Below are 27,980 nucleotides of genomic sequence, written 5' to 3'. Positions count from 1 at the left end.
TGTTGATTACAGACCTTGTAGGAGAGGTCGTGTGGCCCAGCGGTTAAGAGCAGTTTCTGGAGCCAGACTACTTGGGTTCAAGTTTCGGTTCTGTTTCCTGTGCTTGTGATCTTGGACACGTTGCTTAACCTCTCTGTGTCTCAGGGTCCTTCTCCGCAAAATGAAGGTAATAATAGTACTTACCTTCCAGCATGTTGAGTATTAAATGAGTATGTAAAGCAGAGCACTGAGAACAGCAGTTGGCACACAGTATTTGTAGGCGCTCTGGGAAAGAAAGAAAACGCCTTCGTGAGGGGCACTGGCATGCTTATAAAATCTCTAGCGTGTCCTGACTAGGAGTAAGTGGTGGAGGCACAGAAGATATGAGGATCAAGAAAGCGAAAGGTTTGTTTTGATGGGGACAGAGTGAGACATAGAGTCCAACAATGCTTCTTGGAGAAGGTATGATTTGATCTGAGCCTGTGACAGTGGAGTGGGATCAAGGCCTTCAGAGCCCAGAGAGCAGCCTGGACAAACCTGGGTCATTTACTCAGTCATTACTCAGGAAATACCTCCTGATCCACAGACTAAAATGGGCTACTCAGACCCCATTCTCACTGCGGGGGTTGGGATGATGTTAATGATGGATGATCAGTATTCTTTCATTTACAAGTTTTGTTTAACTGAATCTGCCTTTGACCAGATTATCAGAACAAAATAAAATGTAAAATACCTGGGGTTCCTAACTATTTTATATTAGTTTTAAATTAGACTCAATTTGTGGCCTGTTGCTTTTTGGTTGCCTAATATGTCCCGATGATTTTGAAGTTTTCTATTCTTTTTTTTTTTTTGGTACGCGGGCCTCTCACTGTTGTGGCCTCTCCCACTGCGGAGCACAGGCTCCGGACATGCAGGCTCAGCGGCCATGGCTCACGGGCCCAGCTGCTCCGCGGCATGTGGGATTTTCTGTGACCGGGGCACGAATCTGTGTCCCCTGCATCGGCAGGCGGACTCTCAACCACTGCACCACCAGGGAAGCCCCCTGAAGTTTTGTCTCTTTAGTCCCATTAGCTGACTCCAGCCTCTCATCAGAGTACACAGTTTTAGTTTCTCTTTAAAAGTGGGTATTCTTCCGCAGCAGACACACTCTCCCCAGCAGAAACGCGCAAGTCAGACACGTGTCTTTCCAAGTCCTAGTGTAGGCTGCAGCCATTTTATGTGATAAAAGCTAACCCTTGTCAAATAGGAAATGTGGTTTGGTATAGTCATTTGACCAAATAAGTTAGTCAGTCAAACACGTTTGCCAGGACAAGGTTTCCTTCCTCTCCACGGGCGTCCTTATAATATTGGGGAGCTGTCCTCGCCTTTGCTCAGAAGAGAGGCGCTCTGGCTCCCTCCTGTGGCCAGTGAGGAGAAACACAATCTCACAGCTAGAAGCACTGACATTTATATATGCTTCTCCCAGGGCTGCGCCATCACTAGGAGAGCACAAATTTAAGATGATGTGACAAGTCTTAAAAAGCTGAAGTTTGGAAACCAGCTTAGGAAATGGATTTCTTTTTTCTTGTATAGGAAGCTGTCTGGTGGATTGATTGCCCTGGCTCTGGGGGGAGTAGAACAAAGGCAAGGGTGACAGCTGGTGGGATCCTTGTGCTATTTGCAAAACATTCTGAGGTTCATTCACATCCATGTGCTTACCTTGAAGCTTCTCTCTCCTTCTTGTCATTACCTATGTTATCTCAAGCTGAAATATAAGGGAGTGCGCATTTTTACATACAAACTTGAAGTTGCCTTTTCTGACTTCTAATACCCATGCCCAGTGTGCCACTAATCTTCACATTAACTTGATTTTATAAATGTAGCCATTTGGGCATGGGAGCTGGAGGAGGTAGGTACTGATGGACAGGACTGCCCACTGATGGGTGATGTAAACGTATGTCCCAGGGAAATGGGGTTTAGTAAGTGTGGGAAGCCCTGGTTAGGGTCACACAGGCGGCAGTGGTGGTGTGTTTGGGACTTCTCAGGACCCTGGAAGGACTGGGTGGGGTAGGATTTTCTTAACCACATTTCCAGAGGCATCTCTCTGGACTAGTGTTATACAAACCCAGGTTTAGGAACTGTTCCTGTGAGAATAACATAATTTCAGTAGAAGAAGAAAGCAATTATGATGTTTATAAGATACTTTTTGTAGCCACGTCAAACTAGTCTTCTCAATAAATCAAATTGAAACAATACAATACTGATTTCTCTGTTAGGAGGGACGGTTTATCTTCCTAGTTCTGGGCCTCAGTTTTCCCATCTGTAAACAAGGCCCAATTCAAGTAATCTTAGAAATTTTGTTCTAGTCATAAGTCAGAAAGGAAGGTACTCGAGGCTGTTCTTGCATTTTTTTAAGATTGCGGTCCCATCTTCCCAAGAACTGCCCCTCTTCCCTCTGCCTCATTCCATGGCTCCTCCCCCCAAAAATGGTCTTGGGTTTTGGTCAGGTTGTTTTCTTACCTACCCATTAGATGGTATCTCCAGATAACTTAAACTTGTGAAGGATAAAATGGCCAAAGGTGGAGGTAAGTGCTCCCTACGAGGCACTGACAAGCGCTCAACAGGGATTGTTTGACCTGATTTCCTGACAGCGCGTAAAGCTGGTACAGCTATGCTCCCATTTGGTACCCGAGGCATCTGAAGCTTAGCAAGGCTAAATAACTCGCTCAGTGAATTACATTTACTTGCTGGCCATGCTCCTAACCCACTTAGGGTTAGGATGAGCTGCCCTCAGACACCCATGCCATGGTCACTCACGCCGCTGTTATTTCTAAATCTGTGGACACACTCCCATCTTTCTCTTAAATGCCTTCTCTGTGGAGGTGTCGCTGTGGAACACCCTGACTTTAGACTCTCCTGAAGGTTGCCTGTCCCCAGCGCTGCTTCCTTCTCCCCTGGCCTTTCGCCATCTGGTTCCTGAGTGCATCTCCTCTCCTAATTCCCAAACATTGCCACCCCCGCCTTCCCATCCTTCCTAGTGTGCATTCTGCTCTGTCATCTCTCTGAGTGGCTGTGTCCACACCCATGGTTTCAGCTGCCACCAAGTTGTCTGCTCTTGTCATGAATGTCCAGACTGAGCTCAGTTGACCCAAGACAGAAAGGAGTCATTCTTGGTCAGTCCTTCCTTACTCCCTAAGTTCCATTAAAGACCAGGTCAAGTCTCTCTTTTTCATCTTTCGCCACTTTGTGCCTCATCTTTGTGTGCCTTCTCTGCCTCTAACTTCTCTCAGACCTTCACGAGTTCTGACTTAGATTATTCAGTGGTCTTCCTGTGCTCTGCTGGGATCTCTGCACTTACCTGTAATTGTACTGAAGCATTATGGGGACACACATAAGCACAGGCACTGTCATGCTGAATAAAACACACCCGGTCCCTGCCTCCCAGAGCCAATCATGTCCGGGAGGAGATGGACATTGAATGATATGATAACCACTGAGTTTGCTGTTCTTGTGTGCATGGGGCTGCTCCAAGTGCTTTCATGTGTGAACTTATTTAACCCTCACGACAGCCCTATAATATAGGTATTCTTTTCATTCTACCCATTTTTTGGATGAGGAAACTGAGGCAACTTCCCCAAGGCTCCACAGCTTCTGAGTGCAGGCTGGAGATTCAGACCCAGGTCTCAGGCTCCAGAGACCGCGTCCTTTTTCATTTCACACCGTCTCTGTGCTCCTTGCTGTGCTGTCTTTGAAAACACAACTATAAGTTCAGTGACCATCAAGCAGAGGGGAGTAAATGGAGATGTAGGTGTGTATACTTATGGACAGGGCTACGATAGGGTATTGGGGGGAGGGCTGATGGGGATGGGAATTTAGAGAATTGTCCTGTTCTTGGGAGGAAGATACTCAGTCTGAAACCCAAGGCTGAATAATCCCCATGTGTGATGGGGAGGGGTGCTGTTCCAGGCAGAGGGATCAGCATGTGCAAAGTCCCTGAGGCAAGAAAGAGAGAGAGGAGAGAGGGAGGGAGAGAGCTCCAGCGCCTGGTAGGAGCAGGGAAGGAGGAAGAGAGTGGCCTCAGGGTGGGGAAGGTGGGGGCCAGGAGAAAGCAGCAGGCGGCAGCTGATGAGGCCACAGGGGGTGAGCAGGGGCCGGGCAGGGAGAGCCGTGGTTGGGATTTGGGACAATACCGTGAAGTCTGAGGGAAGCGAAGGTTACAGTTTCATCTTCTTCCAGTACCTTCCCTGTGTTACTGTGTTCCAAGGCAAAAATCTGATTACTGCTCTCCTTACTTTCATTCTGAGAAGTGATTTTTCCCACATGCAGAAAAAGCGTATTGAATTGGCACTCTTTGCTGAGAAAGTACAGAGTAAGGTTGAGTAGCAGAAATGGGGATTCTGAGTGGTGGGACTTTAAAACGTGTGTTCCCCCATTAATGGAGAACTTGATGTTTGTTTTTATGTGAAAGAACTCAGAGTATGTCAGTAGTTTTGCCTCTTTTGAATGGAGCCCAAATGGACCACCTTCTACCGAATTCCACTCTATAGTAAATATTTATGAATACACTTTAGTACATCTCTTAAGAATTTATATGTTTTTAAATGTATAACTCGACATCAGGGAATGATTACCTTGTTTGTGAACCTCTGAATGAGTGCAGTGTGATTTGTTTCTGATGCTGAAGCGTTTATCGTTTAATCTTATTTTCCAGCTGCCATCTTGTTTGTAAATTATTCCCAAGTAAGGTGTGTTTGACATTTGAATTCTGTTTTCATTTCTCAGTTCAGAAAAATACTCAGTATGTCCTGGTGTTTGATGCATTTGTCATTGTGATTTGCTTGGCATCTCTTATTCTGTGCACAAGATCCATTGTTCTGGGTCTAAGGTTACGAAAGGTAAGTGTGTGTCAGTATTTCCTCCCTCCCTTCCTGACCTCCCCCTGCAGTTTGTCCAAACAGTGGGGCCTTGACATTGGGTCATCCTGCCCTTTCTGGGGCCCTTGACTGAACTGGATTCCTTTGAGTGACTGTCCCGCTACGAGGCATTATCAACCTGGGGTGTAGAGAGTGAGTCAAAACTCCCGGCATGTCAGGTGGTATCAGACAATTATACTGCTTAAACCTGAGCTAATAAGCGCAGATACACAGTGGTGAATGGTCAAGCTTTTGAATGCTTCTAGAATAAATGAGACCCTTTTAAATTCAGGAGTGATCTTAAGAACAGAGTAATAACATGTGTGGGTTTCATCTTTTGTCTTCAAATCAGAGTTCATTCTAACAGGGAGGCATGGTAAATGGGTTATAATGAAGCATAAAAGACTTTATTCTATTATTTAAACTAGTTTAAAAATTCTTCCCTGAGTTTCATTTTACCTTTTTACCCTTTAGGGCTCTTGTGAATATATACTCTAGCTCACCACAAATCTTATTCTGGTGTGTGGCATGTACGTAAATACAGACTGGGATCAGTGGACATAGGAAGTCATCAGAACACCATATGTAGAGGAAAGCCCTATTTTTCCAGGGCTTGGCCTGTGACGATTTGTTTTGTAAATATCCACTTCTCTTAGCCACCCTCCCGCACCCCACCAGCCACTTGACATTCTGAATCCAAAGCCAGGGTCTGGGTTCTGCTGATGCAGGGGTGGCCCATTGGGAGCACACGCTCAGGGGCCGGACTGCCTACACTCAAGTCCTGGCTTGGCCGCCCCATGTCTCAGTTGCCTCCTCTGGAAAGAAGTGTCCATGGTGCCTAGTTTGTAGGGTTGTCACCTGGTTGAATGCGTTGAAAATATGTAAAGTGTTTGGAATGTGCTCTGTGTTAGCTATTTCAACAAGAGTCTGTTGGAGTGAGAGCACAGCATTGAGTGTTTGAGTCACTTAGTTAACTGGAATGCTCACCTCTAGCTGGGGTGGATGGTAGAGGAAGGTGTAGGCTGTAATCTCCACCCTCCAAGTGAGGATCCATCATGTTGGAAAAGGCAATGCCGTGTCTTTGGACAGGCGAGAGCACTGTTTTGCGCTTTTCTCCTTCCAGAGGGCAGTGTGGTTTGTAAGAAATGCTTTTTAAAATGTTTGCCGCAGAGATTCTTAAATTTCTTCCTGGAGAAGTACAAGCGATGTGTGTGTAATGCCGACCAATGGGAGTTCATCAACAGATGGTATATCCTGGTGATTATCAGCGACCTAATGTCAATAATTGGATCCATATTAAAAATGGAAATTAAAGCCAAGGTAAGCGGCAACCCATTGTAAACCTTCTTTCTGTTCTTCTGGATGGTCTCAAATACTGTAAGATATGCAGTGCCTCCTCTGACTTGGTTTCTCATGAAGGGAAAATGAAGAAGCGGATGTTCTGTGGAAGGTGATACTCCTACGAATAGCCTCTAGGAAACTTGACAGCATCTTCAGAATAGAAACTGAAGTTTGAGAAGACTGGTTGTTTGGGCGGGCTTTGTTTTTGTTTAAGTTGCAAAAGCAGCAGCTGGCCCCTGAACCAATCACGTCAAGAGCCGAGGTGCCCATCCATGAGTGATGGGGGCTCGGATGGGTGGCGCAAGGGCAGGAATATTTGAGTGCCTCTAGGCTCCTGGCTCTTTGGGTAACTTAGTCGATGTAGTCTCCTGAGTCTTGACTTCTCTCCTCCGTGCTCCGCCGTCAGCTAGCAAATCTTACCAGCTTTCCCTCCTGACCTCGAGGTACCTCCGTCTTGTCCACCCTGACTGCTTCGGCTTCCTTCAGGTCGTCTTCCTCTCTGACCCCGATCGCAGCAGCTGCCTCATTGCCTTCCCCTCCCGCCCTCGCTCTCCCTGACCCTTAAGTGCCGCCCCTCTGGCCCGTCTTGCAGGCTCTCAGCACTGGGCCCTGTTCAGCCTCTCTCCGTTTGCTTGCAAGACTCCCCTAGCCTGTCCTCCAGGCCCAGCACTGCTCTGGGGTCACGCCCTCGGGAAGCCCTCCATGACAAGCCCGGCATTGTGTCTCTCACTGCACACAGTGTATTGTATTAGAATTACGCTTGTGTGTGCGTCTCCTCAGTTAGAGTCCTTGAGAGCAGGAACTGTTGGCAAATCACGCTGGAGCGTTCTTTCAAAAGTAGCTGAAAGGTATTGTTTGATATTTAACAAACACCATTAGTTTATGTGCTTTAGTGCCTAGGTCAGTGGTAAATGCAATTTCTATTTCAGGGTATTATTTGACCAAGAATTCAGTTCAACCAATCTTAATACTAAAAGGAAGTGAGGAACACATTTGGAATTTGTGCTCTCTATTATTTCCTTCTTCAGTGTAAAAACTCTCAGAATCACTGTAGAGAGGCAGGCGGTCCATTCTTGTCAGTTTTAAAGTGAGATTCGTAAGCTGAGTGGAGTAGAATATTTTACTCATGCCTGTCTTTTCATTCCCTAGAACCTCACAAATTACGATCTGTGCAGCATTTTGCTTGGAACATCTACGCTCTTCGTCTGGGTTGGCGTCATCAGATACTTGGGTTACTTCCAAGCATATAATGTAAGGATGTGGCTGTTGGGTAGCACCACTGGGGTTGAGGTCCATTTCTTTGGGCTCTAGTAGCTACTTTTTAATTCCCCACCCACGTTGTGCTGATGTTTTTCAGGTGCTCATTTTAACAATGCAAGCCTCACTGCCAAAAGTTCTTCGCTTCTGCGCGTGTGCCGGTATGATCTATCTGGGTTACACCTTCTGCGGCTGGATTGTCTTAGGACCATATCACGACAAGGTGTGTAGCCTCATTCTTCCTTCTACACGTGAAGCACTTGAGACCCTTAAATGTGGGTTTCCAGCACTGACCTTCATCCCACGTTTCTCCAGCACGTAACCTGGACATCAGTAAGCATGTATCTTTGCATCGGTTTTCTTTTTCTTTCCCTTTTCCGGATATTGAAGTGGCTTCGGGATATTGAAACAAGAACTGCAGGGAACCAGAAAGCACGTTTCATGGTTGTCTGGGTCTGGCTTAGGGGATCACCTATGAACCCAGCCAGTCACCAAGTAAGAAGTGTTTGGACGTGAGATCACTGTCATAAAAATGAAAATTAAATGAGGAAAAGTATTACAACATCTTTCTAATTCAAAGTATTAAGGGTTTCATCCAAATTAACTGAGGAGACTGGAGGAGGATAAAGACTGGCCAGAATGACCATGTTAGGTTTATGATTAAAATGATAACACATCTTGCCTTTGCAGGTGGTTTTGATTTCAGTGTCCTCTTAGTGCCTTATTAAAGGTCAGTATCTGAATTCTAAACGATTGTTGGACTTCAGTCAGTATCATAAGCTCAAGGACATCAAAGTTATGTTCAGCTGTTCTTGTTTTAAAATGATAAATTTGATTCAAAGATATAGCAGGAAATGAAATGAGGTAGGCCTTGTTTTCAAACCAAAAAAAGGAAAAGCAATGACTGCATCTCACAGTTTTTCTTCCATGGGCCTCTGGCAGTCAGAACAACAAAAATAAAACTAATAGCAGCTAACACTTGATGCTATACTAAGCATTTCTCTCTTCTCTCTCATTTAATCTCGTCAATAGCCCAGAGTACTGTTATCTTGGCTTAGGTGCTGTACCAGGAGAGAAGTAAAAATATAATGATGCTGGTATAACAGCTCGGCCTTAAGTTTTGACCTTGATCGTTGCATTAAACAAAACACGGTCGAATCTAGTTTACAAACTCTTCACAAAAATCGAGCAGTCCACAAAACTCAAACGTTCGGTATTGTCCTACTAAAATAAATCTTAGTAACTTGGCATGCACCCAGGCTTGCTCCTCTTTAAGTGTTTCATTTAGTACGTCCAAAGAGAATTACCCGTTTTCCTACCTGAGAAACTGTATAATCAACAAAGTGCCCATCTCTGGGTTAATAGTAAATCTTGGTAATATTATTGCTTTCCAGTTCCATTCCACTGCTTTAAAGGTGACTCATGAGTAAAAATTGTTCTTCGATGTTATCTCTCTGATCCGGAGAACTGTCTTAGTGCCCAGGAAAATTTACGTTTTTCTTCCTCGCTTGTTTTATGGTCTGGATGCTTTGCCACATTTTTGCCACTAGAGGGCAGTGTTGCACCACGCGGCATAAATACTGAGCCTCCGAGGCCAGTGAATCAAGTGGTCCTTATCTCCGTGGCCCTGCGCCTTCCCTACGCCATCATTATTTTGGAGGGTGCTCAGAAAATGTTGCTTGAATTTCACTAAACTAGCTACCATTCTGAAGTGCTGTGTGCTAGATAGGTATGGTGCCCATGTTCTTTACCTCCCTTGCGAGGTTAACCCTTCCAGTAGCCCTGTGGGGAAATATCCTTTGACAGAAAATAGCGATCTTAATATGTTAATTTTCCTGAGGTTGTATAGTTAGTGAATGGCAGAGATAGGACGCACACCCAGGTCTGCTTGACCCTAATACACATGCTTTGAGCAATACCCTGTAGGGCTTTTCTTCTTTTCTTGGTATTATCTAAAACAGACCATTACAAGAGAGCATTCAGTCTGACTCAAGAGTAGATCAGCCGTGAGAGGAAAGCCAAGTAATCAGTCTTATTTCTTTGCATCAAGGTTACCTTGTGAACAACGATGTTGTTTGCTTTGTGAGTCTGACTGCATTTTCATATGTTCAGTTCTGTCCGAGCCATGTCTATCCTTGTAAATTTTCTAGTAGTCACATTAAAAAAATTTTTTAAAGAAACAAATGAAATTGATTTTCATTATATATTTTATTTAACCCAATATAATTAAAATATTACTTCAGCCTGTATGCAATATAAAACATTGAGATATTTTACATTCCTTGTTTTAGGTACTTAGTCTTTGAGATGTGGTGTATATTTTATCCCGACAGCATATGTCACTTTGGACTGGCTGCAAATCAGATGCTCCATAAGCACCTGTAGTTGGTGGCTGCCATATTGGACGTTTCACCTCTTGACTTGTGTCTCTTACTTAATGCCAGCCTTTCACTTCTCCCCCCGAGGAGTAGAGAGATAAGAACTGTATCTCTGGGGTTGTCTAGCAGGTCTGTTTATGGCTTCTGTCTCCCAGCTCTAGCCAGGCTGATATATTGCGGAAATGCAGAGTTGAGTTAATTCAGTGAATGCACTCGTCAGTAGGATGAGAAAACCTTCAGTCTGGATCCGGACTTATGTGCTTTTCTTCTCTGTGTTACTTCTTCTTTGAGTCTGAAGTTAGAAATGTTTACTGCCCCTGCACGTCCCTCTCCAAATTAACCCAACTTGTCGGAATTTTCAGGTTCTGCCAGTCAGTCAGTATCTGTTGAATCAGAGGACCTTCAGGATTGCCTGGAGCCTTGAAAAACAGCACCATAGTGAGCATTTTCTAGAATTTCTAGAACCACAGCTAGCTTGGGTGTGGAAGCTAACTCTTTCTTTAAAAAAACAAACAAAAAACTCTAAAGAGGAGGTATCGGGAAAACTAGAATTTCACCCTCTGCTGTTTGTATGGCAGCAGGAATCTCACATTTCAGCTTCGAATTTTCCGATTAGACATCGGATTTCAATGGTTCAACTGAAAGAGTATAAAAATACAAGAAGTGTCCCACCAATGTTGACTCCAGCACTAATGGGTGTTGGCACAGCGCCCTTTCAAAATGTCTGGGCACGGCGGGCTGGAGACTGTTGATGTTTAATAATTCAAGATGAGGAAAGGAGGAACATTACTCTCATGTGGCTTTGACGTTTCCCCGAGGACTTTCCGAGGAATAAATCATTGTCTTGCGTTCATTGTCTCCATTTTACAGATGAGAAGGCAAAGCACTGAAAAATCGTTGGACTTGGCTGATGCCCCTGGTAAAAGTTCAGCAGCACCCGTGTTACATTTGTGCTTTCAAGGCCTCTGCTTTTAGCCAAGCACCTCTCTTATTCAAAACAACTATTAGCTGGTTAAAACGTTTCATCTGAAGGCTGCGTGAGGTTCTTAGCACCAGCTCTTGAAGCAAATTTTTATGTCATTCTCTGACATAAGCCATTGCAGGTTATGTTTTCATTCAAATGAAAGTTCTTTTTGGCTCAACTGCAAAATTATCATTTGTGGAACAAATGCTTGGGTTCTCACTGTGTTCCTCTGGAACCTGGGAGGACCCTTTATGGAGATATTCATTTAATATTTATTAAATGTCTACTGTGCACCAAATTCTGTCGGGTTCTTCTAGCCCAGGTTCTTGGAGGGCAGGGACCATGGATTATTGCTCTTTGTATTGCCCGTGTTGAGTGTGGTGCATAGAGCATGGTAAGGACTCAGCAAGTTTGCTGAATGAACCAGAAACAGAGACACAACAGTATCTGCTTTCCAAGGACTTACAAGCTTGTAAGAACCAAAAAACAATTTCCTATGAATGCAGTCCTTCTAGACCAGAAGCGCATTAGGACCGTATTTCTCCTTACCTTGGGTATTTTTTTTTTAGTCTCTAATTTTTTTTTATTGAAGTATAGTTGATTACAGTGTTTCAAGTGTACAGCAAAGTGATTCAGTTACACACACACACACACACGTATTCTTTTTCAGATTCTTTTCCATTATACATTATTATAAGATATTGAATATAGTTCTCTGTGCTATACAGTAGGTCCTTATTGTTTATCTGGTTTATATATAGTAGCATGTATCTGTTAATTCCAAATTTCTAATTTCTCCCCCGCCCCCGAGCCTTTCCCCTTTGGTAACCATAAGTTTGTTTTCTGTGTCTGTGAATCTATTTCTGTTTTGTAAATGAGTTCATTTGTATCATATTTTAGATTCCACATATAAGTGATATCATGTAGTATTTGTCTTTCTCTGTCTGACTTACTTCACTTAGTATGATAATCTCTAGGTCCATCCATGTTGCTGCAAGTGGCATTATTTCATTCTTTTTTATGGCTGAGTAATATTTCATTGTATATATATATATACACCACATCTTCTTTATCCATTCATCTGTTGATGGCACTTAGGTTGCTTACATGTCCTGGCTATTGTAAATAGAGCTGCTATGAACATTGGAGTGCACGTGTCTTTTCAAATTAGAGTTTTCTCGGGATATATGCCCAGTAGTGGGATTGCTGGATCATATGGTAACTCTATTTTTAGTTTTTTAAGGAATCTCCATACTGTTCTCCACCTTGGGTATTTTAAAAGCTGATTTCTATTATGGATTTTGGCCACTGGAACTGGCTCACAGCCACTTCTTGTGGGACGAAATGATAAGAGTATGTTCCAATTACTTACCTTATTGGGTCTCTGTTTAACTTTTTGGTGGGTTAAAATAAATCTCCCATGCCCAGAGGAGAGGGAGGTGAATAACGTTAATGCTGAGATGGATTTTGTATCTAGACTGATTCTAAGTAACTACACAGGAAACTAAGGGATGAATTTGCTTTGTGCCCACCAACTTGCAATTCTGGAACCCGAAACACAGACTTGTAGGGGTTCTTGACACTACAGAAAGGAATTGGCCAGATTCCAAAAGAAACTCTGAGAAATATGAATTATTGATGGTGCTGTCAGAGTTGTAATTGACATCCATAGAAACCAACTTGAATTTCATTGTCTTAAGGCTAGTGGTGGGGATGGAAACTATTTAGTCTGGGAACTGGCTGTCTTACTGGTAAATTATCTGCATATTAATAAGTGATTTGCTCGGATGGATGTTCCCTCCAGAGCTCTGTAGAGAGCGACTTTAGTACTGCTGTTCAGAGTTGCTGCTGATGCAAGACCATGGGCATGATCCTTGTTTGGGGTACATTTATGTACTCTCCCTTGGTTACAGACTTTACCCCATGCATCCAGCCATGGAGTAGGGAGGGTAGGACCTGGTGTTTGCTTGTTGGTTGGGGTACAGAGAAGCGTGTAGAGAACAAACAGAAGACCAACCAGTAGTTTCCTCTGTGGTTCTTACTGACACAGAGAGCAGACTAGAGCTGCCAGGGCAGTCTGTCTTGATGCAGACTTTGAAATGGCCCTTCAACGTTGGCTTCATCGGACACAGACAACAACGAACATACCAGATGAAGAGAATAAATCCCATGATTTAAAGACAGAGAAGATGTCTGGGTGTTGTGAGAGAAGGGGGGCACACACAGGATGTTAATACTGCCATGAAGGGATGGAATGAGGCCACACAAAGGAGGAACCTTACTCCAAACTTCTTGGTTTGGATTTCTGCTTTGCCTCCGCACTTTGAATATTGTTAAGCAAGAGACATGACCTTGAAGGCTATATTCTCTGAAGTTTAGATTTTACTGCAGCTTGGACTGGAAGCTGAAGAGGCTGAAGTAAAGAAGGCTTCCTTGGAGGTTTCTGTAATAAGTATGTAAGTGTTGACATCAGAGTGGAGTAGAAAGAGTGGGTCAGAGAAACATCATAGGAACGGACAGACCTTATTAGATTGTAGAGCAGGGAAGATAAATGGATTCAACGTACAGTATTTTGTTTTATAAATTCATTTATTTATTTATTTTTGGCTGTGTTGGATCTTCATTGCTGTGTGCAGGCTTTCTCTAGTTGCGGCGAGCGAGGGCTACTCTTTTTTTTAACAACTTTATTGGAGTATAATTGCTTTACAATGGTGTGTGAGTTTCTGCTTTATAACAAAGTGAATCAGCTATACATATACATATATCCCCATATCTGCTCCCTCTTGTGTCTCCTTTCCACTCTCACCATCCCACCCCTCTAGATGGTCACAAAGCACCGAGCTGATCTCCCTGTGCTATGCGGCTGCTTCCCGCTAGCTATCTGTTTTACATTTGGTAGTGTGTATAAGTCCATGCCAGCGGTGGCTACTCTTCATTGCAGTGCACAGGCTTCTCATTGTGGTGGCTTCTCTTGTTGCAGAGCATGGGCTCTAGGCACACGGGCTTCAGTAGTTGTGGCTCATGGGCTCTAGAGCGCAGGCTCAGTAGTTGTGGCACACGGGCTTGGTTGTTCCACGGCATTTGGGATCTTCTCGGACCAAGGCTTGAACCCGTGTCCCCTGCGTTAGCAGGCGGATTCTTAACCACTGTGCCACCAGGGAAGTCCCTTTTTGTTTTTTTTTTTATGGAGTAGAAAGAGTGGGTCAGAGAAGCATCATAGGAATAGACAGAACTTATTGGATTGTAGAGCAGCGAAGATAAATGGATTCAACACACAGTTTTGTGTTTTTTAAATTGAAATATAGTTGATTTGCAATATTGTGTTAATCTCTGCTGTACAGCAAAGTGATTCAGTTATACATATATATACATTCTTTTTTCAATATTCTTTTCCACTATGGTTTATCACAGCATAATGAATATAGTTCTCTGTGCTATATAGTAGGACCTTTTTGTTTATCCATTCTCTATATAGTAGCTTACATCTGCTAACCCAAACCCCCTACTCCATCCCTCCCCCTTGGCAACCACAAGTCTTTTCTCTATGTCCATGAGTCTGCTTTGTAGATAGGTTCCTTTGTGTCATATTCTAGATTCCACATATAAGCGACACACAGTTTTAAGCACTTGATTATTTTGGAGTAATTTTTCTTTGGTAGGAGACTGGAATCACTGACAGAAATAGGGAAATTTGGAAGGACAGCACGTTTTCTGGGTTCAGGTGGTAGGAGGTTTTATTGTGTTGCATGTGAACTAGTAGCACGACTGCCAACTGGAAATGTCCCAGAGACATTCATGAGGGACTTGGCTGCCCCCAAAGCCACACTTACTGACCTGATGGATGTATAGGCCCCCACCACTAAGGACAGAATTGGTTCACAACTCTACAGTAACTTGTTGCATCTGCGTTTCTGAAAACTATATTGCCTTTTGCCTATTAAGTCATTATCATTCTTTACATAGAAGTTTTTCGCATTCATCTAATATTTAACCCTCTGACCCCAGAGATGTTCATTCATTAAGCACCTGCTGTTTGCTTTTAGTCGATGTGGCAGTCATTTGTCAACCACGTAAGCCAGATGGGGGCTGAGGGATTCCGGGGACATTCCACACCGGCCCCTGCTCAGCTCTGCCCTTCAGGGCTGTCACGTGTTCAGTCAGCCTCCAGCTAACTACCTCATGTCACCGCTTCTACCTGGCCCTTCAAACTCGCCTCGTCTAGAACTGAGTCCAGCAGAGATCCCTCCCCCGCCCCCTTCTGGACTTACTTTCTCTCCAGTTTCCTCCTCAGTTTCCTGTGGATTCCTTGCAGTCCTGGGCCCCTGCACTCACTCTCACTGGCGTCCAGGCCCTGGGCTGTTCTCATTCTAGGAGATCTTCACAAGCCGTGGTTACCATTTAGAAACCCAGATTAGATACTGTCCCTTGTCTTTTTGTTGTTGTTGTTCTGGAATTTATTTTTATTTTTTATTTTTTTAACATCTTTATTACCGTATAAGTGCTTTACAATGGTGTGTTAGTTTCTCCTTTATAACAAAGTGAATCAGTTATACATATACATATATCCCCTTTTCTCTTCCCTCTTGCGTCACCCTCCCTCTCACCCTCCCTATCCCACCCCTCTAGGTGGTCACAAAGCACCCAGCTGATCTCCCTGTGCTATGCGGCTGCTTCCCACAAGCTATCTATTTTACGTTTGGTAGCGTATATATGTCCATGCCACTCTCTCACATTGTCCCATCTTACCCTTCCCCCTCCCCGTACCCTCAAGTCCATTCTCTAGTAGGTCTGTGTCTTTATTCCCATCTTGCCCCTAGGTTCTTCATGACATTTTTGTTTTTGTTTTAGATTCCATATATATGTGTTAGCATATGGTATTAGGTTTTCTCTTTCTGACTTACTTCATTCTGTATGACAGACTCTAGGTCCATCCACCTCACTACAAATAACTCAGTTTCGTTCCTTTTTATGGCTGAGTAATATTCCATTGTATATATGTGCCACATCTTCTTTATCCATTCATCTGTTGATGGACACTTAGGTTGCTTCCATGTCCTGGCTATTGTAAATAGAGCTGCAATGAACATTTTGGTACATGACTCTTTGAATTATGGTTTTCTCAGGGTATATGCCCAGTAGTGGGATTGCTGGGTCGTATGGTAGTTCTATTTGTAGTCTTTTAAGGAACCTCCATACTGTTCTCCATAGTGGCTGTATCAATTTACATTCCCACCAACAGTGTAAGAGGGTTCCCTTTTCTCCACACCCTCTCCAGCATTTATTGTTTGTAGATTATTTGATGATGGCCGTTCTGAACGGTGTGAGATGATATCTCAGTGTAGTTTTGATTTGCATTTCTCTAAAGATTCATGATGTTGAGAATTCTTTCATATGTCTGTTGGCAATCTGTATATCTTCTTATGAGAAATGTCTATTTAGGTCTTCTGCCCATTATTGGATTCGGTTGTTTGCTTTTTCAATGTTGAGCTGCATGAGCTGCTTGTAATTTTTGGAGGTTAATCCTTTGTCAGTTGCTTCATTGCAAATATTTTCTCACATTCTGTGGGCTGTCTTTTCGTCTTATTTACGGTTTCCTTTGCTGTGCAAAAACTTTTCAGTTTCATTAGGTCCCATTTGTTTATTTTTGTTTTTATTTCCATTTCTCTAGTAGGTGGGTCAAAGAGGATCTTGCTGTGATTTATGTCATAGAGTGTTCTGCCTATGTTTTCCTCTAAGAGTTTGATAGTTTCTGGCCTTACATTTAGGTCTTTAATCCATTTTGAGCTTATTTTTGTGTATGGTGTTAGGGAGTGATCTAATCTCATACTTTTACATGTACCTGTCCAGTTTTCCCAGCACCACTTATTGAAGAGGCTGTCCTTTCTCCACCGTACATTCCTGCCTCCTTTATCAAAGATAAGGTGACCATATGTGTGTGGGTTTATCTCTGGGCTTTCTATGCTGTTCCATTGATCTATCTTTCTGTTTTTGTGCCACTACCATACTGTCTTGATTACTGTAGCTTTGTCTTATAGTCTGAAGTCAGGGAGCCTGATTCCTCCAGCTCCGTTTTTCATTCTCAAGATTGCTTTGGTTATTCGGGGTCTTTTGTGTTTCCATACAAATTGTGAACTTTTTTGTTCTAGTTCTGTGAAAAACGCCAGTGGTAGTTTGATAGGGATTGCATTGAATCTGTAGATTGCTTTGGGTAGTAGAGTCATTTTCACAATGTTGATTCTTCCAATCCAAGAACATGGTATATCTCTCCATCTATTTGTATCATCTTTAATTTCCTTCATCAGTGTCTTGTAATTTTCTGCATACAGGTCTTTTCTCTCCTTAGGTAGGTTTATTCCTAGATATTTTATTCTTTTTGTTGCAATGGTAAATGGGAGTGTTTTCTTGATTTCACTTTCAGATTTTTCATCATTAGTATATAGGAATGGCAGAGATTTCTGTGCATTAATTTTGTATCCTGCTACTTTACCAAATTCATTGATTAGCTCTAGTAGTTTTCTGGTAACATCTTTAGGATTCTCTATGTATAGTATCATGTCATCTGCAAACAGTGACAGCTTTACTTCTTCTTTTCCAATTTGGATTCCTTTTATTTCCTTTTCTTCTCTGATTGCTGTGGCTAAAACTTCCAAAACTATGTTGAATAAGAGTGGTGAGAGTGGGCAACCTTGTCTTGTTCCTGATCTTAGTGGAAATGCTTTCAGTTTTTCACCATTGAGGATGATGTTGGCTGTGGGCTTGTCATATATGGCCTTTATTATGTTGAGGAAAGTTCCCTCTATGCCTACTTTCTGCAGGGTTTTTATCATAAATGGGTGTTGAATTTTGTCAAAAGCTTTCTCTGGGTCTGGGAGGATCCCGTGTGCCATGGAGCAGCTGAGCCCATGTGCCACAACTACTGAGCCTGTGCTCTGGAGCCCACAAGCTACAATTACTGGAGCAGGCGTGCTTAGAGCCCATGCTCTGCAACGAGAGTAGCCCCTGCTCACCGCAGCTAGGGGGAGCCCGCGTGCAGCAGCGAGGACCCAACACAGCCCAAAATGAATAAAATAAAATAAATTTAAAAAAAAAAAAAAAAAAAAAGCTTTCTCTGCATCTATTGAGATGATCAGGTTTTTCTCCTTCAATTTGTTAATATGGTTTATCACATTGATAGATTTGCGTATATTGAAGAATCCTTGCATTCCTGGAATAAACCCCACTTGATCATGGTGTATGATCCTTTTAATGTGCTGTTGGATTCTGTTTGCTAGTATTTTGTTGAGGATTTTTGCGTCTATGTTCATCAGTGATATTGGCCTGTAGTTTTCTTTCTTTGTGACATCCTTGTCTGGTTTTGGTATCAAGGTGATGGTGGCCTCGTAGAAGGAATTTGGGAGTGTTCCTCCCTCTGCTGTATTTTGGAAGAGTTTGAGAGGGATAGGTGTTAGCTCTTCTCTAAATGTTTGATAGAATTCTCCTGTGAAGCCCTCTGGTCCTGGGCTTTTGTTTGTTGGAAGATTTTTAATCACAGTTTCACTTTCAGTGCATGTGTTTGGTCTGTTCATATTTTCTATTTCTTCCTGGTTCAGTCTTGGAAGGTTGTGCATTTCTAAAAATGTGTCCATTTCTTTCAGGTTGTCCATTTTATTGGCACACAGTTGCTTGTAGTGATCTCTGATGATCCTTTGTATTTCTGCTGTGTCAGTTGTTACTTCTCCTTTTTCATTTCTAATTCTCTTGATTTGAGTCTTCTCCCTTTTTTTATTGATGAGTCTGGCTAATGGTTTAACAATTTTGTTTATCCTCTCAAAGAACCAGCTTTTAGTTTTATTGATCTTTGCTATCGTTTCCTTCATTTCTTTTTCATTTATTTCTGATCTGATCTTTATGATTTCTTTCCTTCCGCTAACCTTGGGGCATTTTTGTTCTTCTTTCTCTAATTGCTTTAGGTGTAAGGTTAGGTTGTTTATTTGTGATGTTTCTTGTTTCTTAAGGTGGGATTGTATCGCTATAAATTTCCCTCTGAAAACTGCTTTTGCTGCATCCCATAGGTTTTGGGTCATCGTGTTCTCATTGTCATATGTTTCTAGGTATTTTTTGATTTCCTCTTTGATTTCTTCAGTGAACTCTTGGTTATTAAGTAGTGTGTTTTTTGGCCTCCATGTGTTTTTGTTTTTTACAGACTTTTTCCTGTAATTGATATCTAGTCTCGTAGTGTTGTGGTCAGAAAAGATACTTGATACGATTTCAATTTTCTTAAATTTACCAAGGCTTGATTTGTGACCCAAGGTATGATCTATCCTGGAGAATGTTCCATGAGCACTTGAGAAGAATGTGTATTCTGTTGTTTTTGATGAAATGTCCTATAAATATCAATTAAGTCCATCCTGTTTAATGTATCATTTAAAGCTTGTGTTTCCTTATTATTTTCATCTTGGATGATCTGTCCATTGGTGAAAATGGGGTGTTAAAGTCCCCTACTATGATTGTGTTACTGTTGATTTCCCCTTTTATGGCTGTCAGTATTTGCCTTATGTATTGAGTTGCTCTTATGTTGGGTGCCTAAATATTTACCATTGTTATATCTTCTTGTTGGATTGATCCCTTGATCACTATGTAGTGTCCTTCTTTGTCTCTTGTAATAGTCTTTGTTTTAAAGTCTATTTTGTCTGATATGAGAATTGCTACTCCAGCCTTCTTTTCACTTCCATTTGCATGGAATCTTTTTCCATCCCCTCACTTTCAGTCTATATGTGTCCCTAGGTCTGAAGTGGGTCTCTGGTAGACAGCATATATATGGGTCTTGTTTTTGTATCCAGTCAGCCAATCTATGTCTTTTGGTTGGAGCATTTAATCCATTTACATTTAAGGTAATTATTGATATATATGTTCCTATTCCCATTTTCTTAATTGTTTGGGGTTTGTTATTGTAGGTCTTTTCCTTCTCTTGTTTTTCCTGCCTAGAGAAGTTCCTTTAGCATTTGTTGTAAAGCTGGTTTGATGGTGCTGAATTCTCTTAACTTTTGCTTGTCTGTAAAGGTTTTAATTTCTCCATCAGATATGAATGAGATCCTTGCTGGGTAGAGTAATCTTGGTTGTAGGTTTTTCTCCTTCATCACTTTAAATATGTCCTGTGACTCCCTTCTGGCTTGCAGAGTTTCTGCTGAAAGACCAGCTGTTAACTTTATGGGGATTCCCTTATGAGTTATTTGTTGTTTTTCCCTTGCTGCTTTTTTTTTTTTTTTTTGCGGTACGCGGGTGTCTTACTGTTGTGGCCTCTCCCGTTGCAGAGAACAGGCTCCGGACGCGCAGGCTCAGCGGCCATGGCCCACGGGCCCAGCCACTCCACGGCCTGCAGGATCTTCCCCGACTGGGGCATGAACCCGTGTCCCCTGCATCGGCAGGCGGACTCTCAACCACTGTGTCACCAGGGAAGCCCTCCCTTGCTGCTTTTAATATTTGTTCTTTGTATTTAATTTTTGATAGTTTGATTAATATGTCTCTTGGCGTGTTTCTCCTTGGATTTATCCTGTATGGGACTCTCTGTTCTTCCTGGACTTGATTAACTATTTCCTTTCCCATATTAGGGAAGTTTTCCACTTTAATCTCCTCAAGTATTTTCTCAGTCCCTTTCTTTTTCTCTTCTTCTTCTGGGAACCCTATAATTTGAATGTTGGTGCATTTAATGTTGTCCCAGAGGTCTCTGAGACTGTTCTCAATTCTTTTCATTCTTTTTTCTGCTCTGCAGTAGTTATTTCCACGATTTTATTTTCCAGGTCACTTATCCGTTCTTCTGCCTCAGTTATTCTGCTATTGATCCCTTCTAGAGAATTTTTAATTTCATTTATTGTATTGTTCATCCCTGTTTGTTTGCTCTTTATTCTTCTAGGTCCTTGTTAAACGTTTCTTGTATTTTCTCCATTCTATTTCCAAGATTTTGGATCATCTTTACTATCATTACTCTGAATTCTTTTTCAGGTAGACTGCCTATTTCCTCTTCATTTGTTAGGTCTGGTGGGTTTTTATCTTGCTCCTTCATCTGCTCTGTGTTTCTCTGTCTTCTCATTTTGCTTATCTTGCTGTGTTAGGCGTCTCCTTTTCGCAGGCTGCAGGTTTGCAGTCCCCGTTGTTTTTGGTGTCTGTCCCCAATGGCTAAGGTTGGTTCAGTGGGTTGTGTAGGCTTCCTGGTGGAGGGGACTGGTACCTGTGTTCTGGTGGATGAGGCTGGATCTTGTCTTTCTATTGGGCAGGTCCACGTCTGGTGGTGTGTTTTGGGGTGTCTGTGGCCTTATTATGATTTTAGGCAGCCTCTCTGCTAATGGGTGGGGCTATGTTCCTGTCTCGCTAGTTGTTTGGCATAGCGTGTCCAGCACTGTAGCTTGCTGATCGTTGAGTGGAGCTGGGTCTTGGTGTTGAGATGGAGATCTCTGGGAGATTTTTAACATTTGATATTATGTGGAGCTGGGAGGTCTCTTGTGGACCAGTGTCCTGAACTTGGCTCTCCCACCTTAGTGGCACAGCCTTGATGCCTGGCTGGAGCACCAAGAGCCTGTCCTCCACATGGCTCAGAATAAAAGGGAGGAAAAAAAGAAAGAAAGAAAAGATAAAATAAAATAAAATAAAGTAATTAAAATAAAATATAAAAAATAATTATTAAGAAAAAAAATTTTTTAAGTAATAAAAGAAAGAAAAAAAAAACAAATGGACAAACAGAACCCTAGGACAAATGGTAAAACTAAAGCTATACAGACAAAATCACACACAGAAGCAAACACATACACACTCACAAAAAGAGAAAATGGGAAATATATATATATCATTGCCCCCAAAGTCCACCTCCTCAGTTTGGGATGATTCGTTGTCTATTCAGGTATTCCACAGTTGCAGGGTACATCAAGTTGATTGTGGAGATTTAATCCGCTGCTCCTGAGGCTGCTGGGAGAGATTTCCCTTTCTCTTCTATGTTCGCACAGCTCTCGGGGTTCAGCTTTGGATTTGACCCCGCCTCTGCATGTAGTTCACCTGAGGGCATCTGGTCTTTGCTCAGACAGGACAGGGTTAAAGGAGCAGCTGATTCGGGAAAGCCTGCAACTAGAGAAAGCCTGTATGCATCAACGAAGACCCAACACAACCAAAAAAAAAAAGAAAAAGTTAATTGCTTAGACCCAGTAATAGGAAAAAAACATTATGCTAAGAATCGTGCATTGCATTGTTCTTTATAATAGCAAACATGATTGGCATGTCAACAGGGAAATCGTTAAATTTGACATTTCCAAGGAGTGGTTCCATTATCTAACAAATGCTAAGTATGAATAACATAAGACTATGTTAAATAGAAAAGAAAGAAGAATCTGGATCCAGAATTGTTAGATGATATGACCACAAATATATAAAACGTGCAAAGGAAGAAAACTGAGGGAAGTGTCAAGAGATGATCTTTGTGAGTGTGGAGGAAAGTTTTGAGTAACGCTTTCCTACGCGTGGTATTCCAGATTCCCTAAAGTGAATGTTAATAACAATGGCAGCAACATCTTTAACAAAACCAGCTAACTAGATACTTCTCTGCTTCTTTGGCTAATATGTCTCAAAAGCTACTTTTGGTCTCCCCTGCACAGTTTGAAAATCTGAACACAGTTGCTGAGTGTTTGTTTTCTCTGGTCAACGGTGATGACATGTATGCGACCTTTGCTCACATCCAGCAGAAGAGCCTCTTGGTGTGGCTGTTCAGTCGCCTGTATTTATATTCCTTCATCAGTCTTTTCATATATATGATTCTCAGCCTTTTCATTGCAATTATTACAGATTCTTATGACACCATTAAGGTAAGCAGTTATTATTTCCTGCCAAAAAACGATTGCAAATTCTGTATAGATCAGAACATGGGAAAATACTATAATATTTTACTTACTTAAAATACTGTAGTTTTACTTAGATTTTGAGGTTTTGTAGAAAAGAAACTTTTTAGATGCTGGAGGTTAATTTAAATATGCATTTAGGACATTGTCCCTGGTGCCCAGTGGATTGGTTTGGAGGTGTGGTGGGAAAGAGAAAGGAAATGGGTAAAGACGGGCTGAGTTTGGTAAATCAAGTAGTTGGGCTGTTGGTCTTGGCACTGACAGGTGTACCTGCCTGTCCCGGAACTTAGACTTTGAGTAGTAAGTTTCAGTGATAAGGGGTGACCGTCATCCTGACAAATGTCCAGATATTGGCATACCTCATACACTGGATGCCGCTCGTGTGGTGCAGGTTTCCTTTACATTTTAAAAGCCAAGGCTTTTGTGGCTGTTTAGCCTCCTGCCTTCCTAAGCCACCTGGTGGGTTGTGTGTCCTTTCAGATTAGGTCCATTTAACTTATGTGTAGCACAAAGGAAGCTCTGCTGCCTCGGGGGCAGTGGTGTCTCCGCAGCAGATGGTCATGCTCAGAAAATCCTGTTTCGGGGCCAGCATCTGAGCAACCAGGGGTCCCATGTCTTGGGGTGTTGTCCTCTTCTTGAACCCTTCTCAGACTATCTCAGAAGAAGCCAGTCCATTGAAAATACTTCTGAGCACTTTGTGCGCAAGGAGATGCGTGTTCCTGTGGGAATGGGTGGTTGGCTCCACAGCGGGGCTGGCCATGGGGAGATGAGCAGTGCCCTGCTCACCGTGGGAGCCTGTCCTTGACGCGGCCGTGTCCCCGTGAGTGCGCCAAGCCTCGGTGACCTGGTGGATGACCTCACTAAGTGTGAGGGGAGGGGTCTCTCAGGGTCTTTATGTCTGCTTGGAGGGACCTACTGCCTTCTACCTCACTAAGTGACCAACTTCTACAAAAGTAGAGGAAATAGGGATTACTTCCCAGCCAGACTCTATGGGCAGTGTGGGGAAGAGAAGGTCTTACCTGGTCTTGCAATTAACATGAAAGCTTTAGACTTCTATTTCCTTCACTCCTTTAATTAACACACCTCTCCCCTGCCCCACCATGGCTTGATTTCTGGAGTTTTCCTCTGGATGGCTCTCTGTTCAAGCCATGGTGACCCTGGCTTGGCTTTCAAGGGACTGATAGATTGATTGACGATTGATCATTGTTAATGTCAGTTCTTGGATCTGTGCTAGCAACGTGGGAGAGTTTTATTTTAGCAGAGATGGATTTGGTTTGTTGACAAGAAGCAATTTCTCTCAGTGTAACTAAGGTAACAACACTGTGTACTTTTTAAAGAAATACCAACAGAATGGGTTTCCTGTCACGGATCTTCAGGAATTCCTGAAGGAGTGTGGTAGCAAAGAGAAGTGTCAGAAAGAGTCATCAGCCTTCCTGTCCTGCATCTGCTGTCTGAGGAGGTCAGTACTGTGTTCAGTCGGGTCTCTGTGCTCCCGGGATGAGACGCCCTGCTGCCTTAACAAAGGGTCCTCCCAGGTCAAATGCTACACTCAGGAATCAGCTGACTGGAGGAAATAATGCATCCCTCCTTGCTTTCCTCCCACTGTAATTGACTTTAGAAATGAATTGTTTCTTATAGAACAAGGTAGAAAGGTACATGACATGGTTGAAATCTCTTGGGAATATTATGAGAGTGTTTTGAGAAGGCATGAGCTATGTCCCTGAAGTCGAGAGACTGAGCTGGCCAAAGGAAGAGGTCAAAGCCCTTCTTTTTAGAGATGGAGTTCTGGAAACGTCAAAGGTGTTTTCCCCTTTTCGCAATCTGTAGTACAAATAACCTTCCTTGAGCAGAGCAGGAAACCCGCTTGAGAGGAAGCCATACGTGTCCTTGGCTGCAAACACAAATCAGCTGATCACCTGCTGTTTGCTCGCCATTCATCAGTGCACGTGCAAAAATAGTCTGGACCTCAGTGGCAAAGCCTCCACATAGTGGCTTGGGGACTTGAAAGGGGGTCAGATGAGGATAATTTTCTTAATTATGCCCATGTTTGTTTTCATCTGAAGTCAGGAGTAGGGGTTGTTAACTGCAAGTCCCCCCTACTCATGTGTTTCGAGAAGGATTCTCTAAACCAGATTCCTGAAGGAAGATGGGAGAACATAATTGCTACTTAAAATCGCAGGATGTATTTTCCGTTAATCAATTCGTACTGCAACTTGGGATTTGAAATGGTATGTTGGAGCATTTCCAAAGAATGTCTGGTAAGTATGAAATGAGGTCTTCTGAGAAGAGTTAAGTTTTTTACAATCACAGTTTATCCTCTCAGAGCATTGAAGTGTTGCCATGGAAGCAAGGATAAAGGGAAATTACTTTTCTTTATAGGCAGCTGCCTCCTAGGAGGCACCTTGTATTATAAGGAAAGTCTCTCAAAGTTGCTTTTCTAATATGTAGTTAACTGTAAAGAAAAAAAAAAAAAAGCATTTGAGAATGTAGTTGTGAATTCTAGAAAGTAATGGATAGGTTTTGGTGTTTGATTTTTGGGCCTCACAAAAAGCCCTGGGAGGTTGTTAAATGGTTTCTTTGCAGCCATATGGGATGAGTGAAAGATTTAAGGAGTGAACTTGGAAGACTGAGTGATAAGATCGGACCTGAGCGGTGAGAAGAACAGAGCAACGTCAGTAGACAGTCTTCCCTAAGACATGCTAAGGGTTGTAGAGAGGGTGCCTGGTGCGGAGGCAGGTCTGCCCATCGTGAGGAATGAAAGGATTAAATGGAACAGAAGAGTCCACCAAAGGAAATCAGCTGAAGAACTAAGATGCTGAAAGTTTTGAAAAAAGAGGATATCAAAAACAAAAACAGAAGTGGCTGAAGGTGGTCATGGGTGAAGTCAGCTAGATCAGTTTTAGCTGAATAATCAGATCAAAGCCTGGAACCTAGGGTGGTCTGGATGGACCCTGCAGAGAGTCAATGAGGTTCATAGGGCCTGATGAAGGAAATGGGTTGTACTGGGGCCTTGGAACAAGTGATGGCTTTGAAATCACCAAAAATTAAATACACCTGGATGTGTTTAACAGCCGGAAACCTAAGAATGGAATAAAATTGAGGAAGGCTATGAATGGAGAGTACGTATTGGAGACAGACCTCACTGAGGGAACCTGGGGAATAAGGGCATCATAAGACTTGGTGTCTGGGCCCCTCTCCAGTGCCCATGACACACAACCCAGCTATCACAGCTCCACCTACTCTGGAGTATGGCCGGGTTGCTCTTTTTCAACCAAGCAGTCCAGCAACCACCACAGATTCAATCTCCCACAGACTGATTCTCCCTTGAATAGTTGACTGAGCCCCTAGCCTGATGGTCAGAACACCTGAGTTTTCGTTTTGAACCCTGCCAATTACTGAATGTGTCCCCTGACCTTTCCTAAACCTCTTGGTTCCTCCAGTGTCATCAGAGTGGAACAGGTAGCCTCTGCAACCTCTTCTAGTTCTAATGTGATCTGGTTCTTGGGAGAGATGTGCTTGGTTGAGCAGATGCAGAGTTAACCTTTCTCTACCACAAGGAGGACAATCTGCAGTTCTAGCCATTGAGAAGCTTTGTCAAAGGGAGATGGAGGGTAGACAACTCCTCAAAATTACCAAAAGCGTCTAGTCAAACTCCCAATAATGTAAATTGTCCTTCTTAAGTTTTCTTCCTCTTAAATGTCACACTCAGCGTGTCAATAACCTATGTATGCCTACATGATAGAGTATGTATTCCTGTTCTGTCTCAAAGATTTTCAAGCCATTGTTCTCTTTTCTCTTTCCTTGTCTTCCTTTCTATTACAGGAATGGAAGCGATGACCACTTGATGCTTATTAACTAAAATTCTCCTGCTGAAGATAATCGAGTTCAGGTCTCCGTATCAAGTGACAATGAAGAGGGACCCCAAATGGCTTGGACCAGCACTTCCAAAAATACTGATTGCGGAGTGGGAAAGGGGACTGGCTCTGAGCTGTCTGAATAGAACTGAAGTTTCAAACTTCCTTTTTATAAACTTGGATGATGAAGAATAGACCACAGTCAACTACTGGGCATTGGTGTAATAGAGCAGTGCCGGTGAAATTCTGTATTAGTCTTTTAATTTATGACATCACAATGTTGGGATGGAAAAAAATCACATTTCAGAGCGTGCAAAACAACGGTATTTAAAGCCATGCATTTGAAGATATGAGTTTATCATCAAATACGGGTTTGTCTTAAAAGTGATTCTTGGGTTAGAAGACATTTGTTAATTCATGGTCTGCACAAAACTGAAATTGGTGCAGTAACGATTTAGGCACTCAAAGCTGGAGAACTGTTAAGCCTTGTAAAGATTACACTTAAATCAACAAAAAGACCTCTTGCGGTGGACATTTCTTGGCTTATTTTCCTGTGGTCTTCTCAGCATGATATGAAACTATCGGCAAAGTCAGTGGGATAAACTGGAAACAGTCATTTGGACACCTTGTTACAACTTGTGCTAATTGTTGATTATACACACATGACATGTGGACATTATACTACAGCAGTGGTCACTCATTTTAACAACCAAACTCCACCGTGGTGGGGATTTACCCTTGTCAAGCAAGGAAGATGGTATTTTTTCCCAAATAAATTAAATTAACTTTTATCATAACATATGGAACTCCTACTACTTTTTAAAAATGCATTGTCTCTTAACATCTACTTAGTGAAAAATTCGGATCACATCTCTATCAGCTATCTGGTCTCCAAAAGGGATTTCCCACTTTCTTAAAAGCAGTGAAGGAGATATAGGGGCTAGTTATTCAAGAAATATTTATGAGAATGACTTCAGATTAAGATCACTTCATGCATAGATTTAGTTCATACCTGAGCTATTTTAGGGGTCACCTATTTTAAATTTACTGGTGAAGAGTAGGGTTTGAATTAAGTAGGACTCTCATCCCAGGGCTCTCCCTCTTTTTATCCTCCTCCCCACCAAGCCCCTGCCAGAGTCCCTCTGGTGCCCCACTCCTCTCTCCATGCCCCCATACTTTCTTCATGTGCCCACACCAAATCTAGGCCAGGAAAGTCTTCCAGTTAAGGCCATTAAAGTCTGTAGGTGGGTGACTCAGGTCTATACACAAAACACTTTGCTAAAATTATCATTTTAGTTATAAACTACTTACCAAAAATGTCAAGAATTATATTCAATTTTTTTTTTTTTTTTTTTTTGCGGTACGTGGGCCACTCACTGTTGTGGCCTCTTCTGTTGCAGAGCACAGGCTCCGGATGCGCAGCCTCAGCGGCCATGGCTCACGGGCCCAGCCCCTCCACG

The 27,980-nt window shown here is 42.6% G+C and overlaps 1 protein-coding gene across 1 annotated transcript in view; it reads left to right on the top strand.

The window, feature by feature from the left end:
• Positions 1-27,036, top strand: part of MCOLN2 (mucolipin TRP cation channel 2) — a 45,722-nt gene extending 18,686 nt beyond the window's left edge. The window contains exons 7-13 of the mRNA XM_065873785.1: positions 4,741-4,853; positions 6,042-6,191; positions 7,362-7,463; positions 7,570-7,692; positions 22,427-22,633; positions 24,004-24,125; positions 26,489-27,036. Coding sequence (XP_065729857.1) covers positions 4,741-4,853; positions 6,042-6,191; positions 7,362-7,463; positions 7,570-7,692; positions 22,427-22,633; positions 24,004-24,125; positions 26,489-26,525 — 854 coding nt within the window. The 3' untranslated portion in view covers positions 26,526-27,036. The remainder of the gene's footprint in view (positions 1-4,740; positions 4,854-6,041; positions 6,192-7,361; positions 7,464-7,569; positions 7,693-22,426; positions 22,634-24,003; positions 24,126-26,488) is intronic.
• The last annotated feature ends 944 nt before the right edge of the window (positions 27,037-27,980 follow it).

This window comes from Phocoena phocoena, chromosome 1 (assembly GCF_963924675.1).
Source record: "Phocoena phocoena chromosome 1, mPhoPho1.1, whole genome shotgun sequence".
Classification (NCBI taxonomy): Eukaryota; Metazoa; Chordata; class Mammalia; order Artiodactyla; family Phocoenidae; genus Phocoena; species Phocoena phocoena.
Note: the sequence above shows the minus strand (reverse complement) of the source record. Positions and strands in the feature narration are given on the sequence as shown.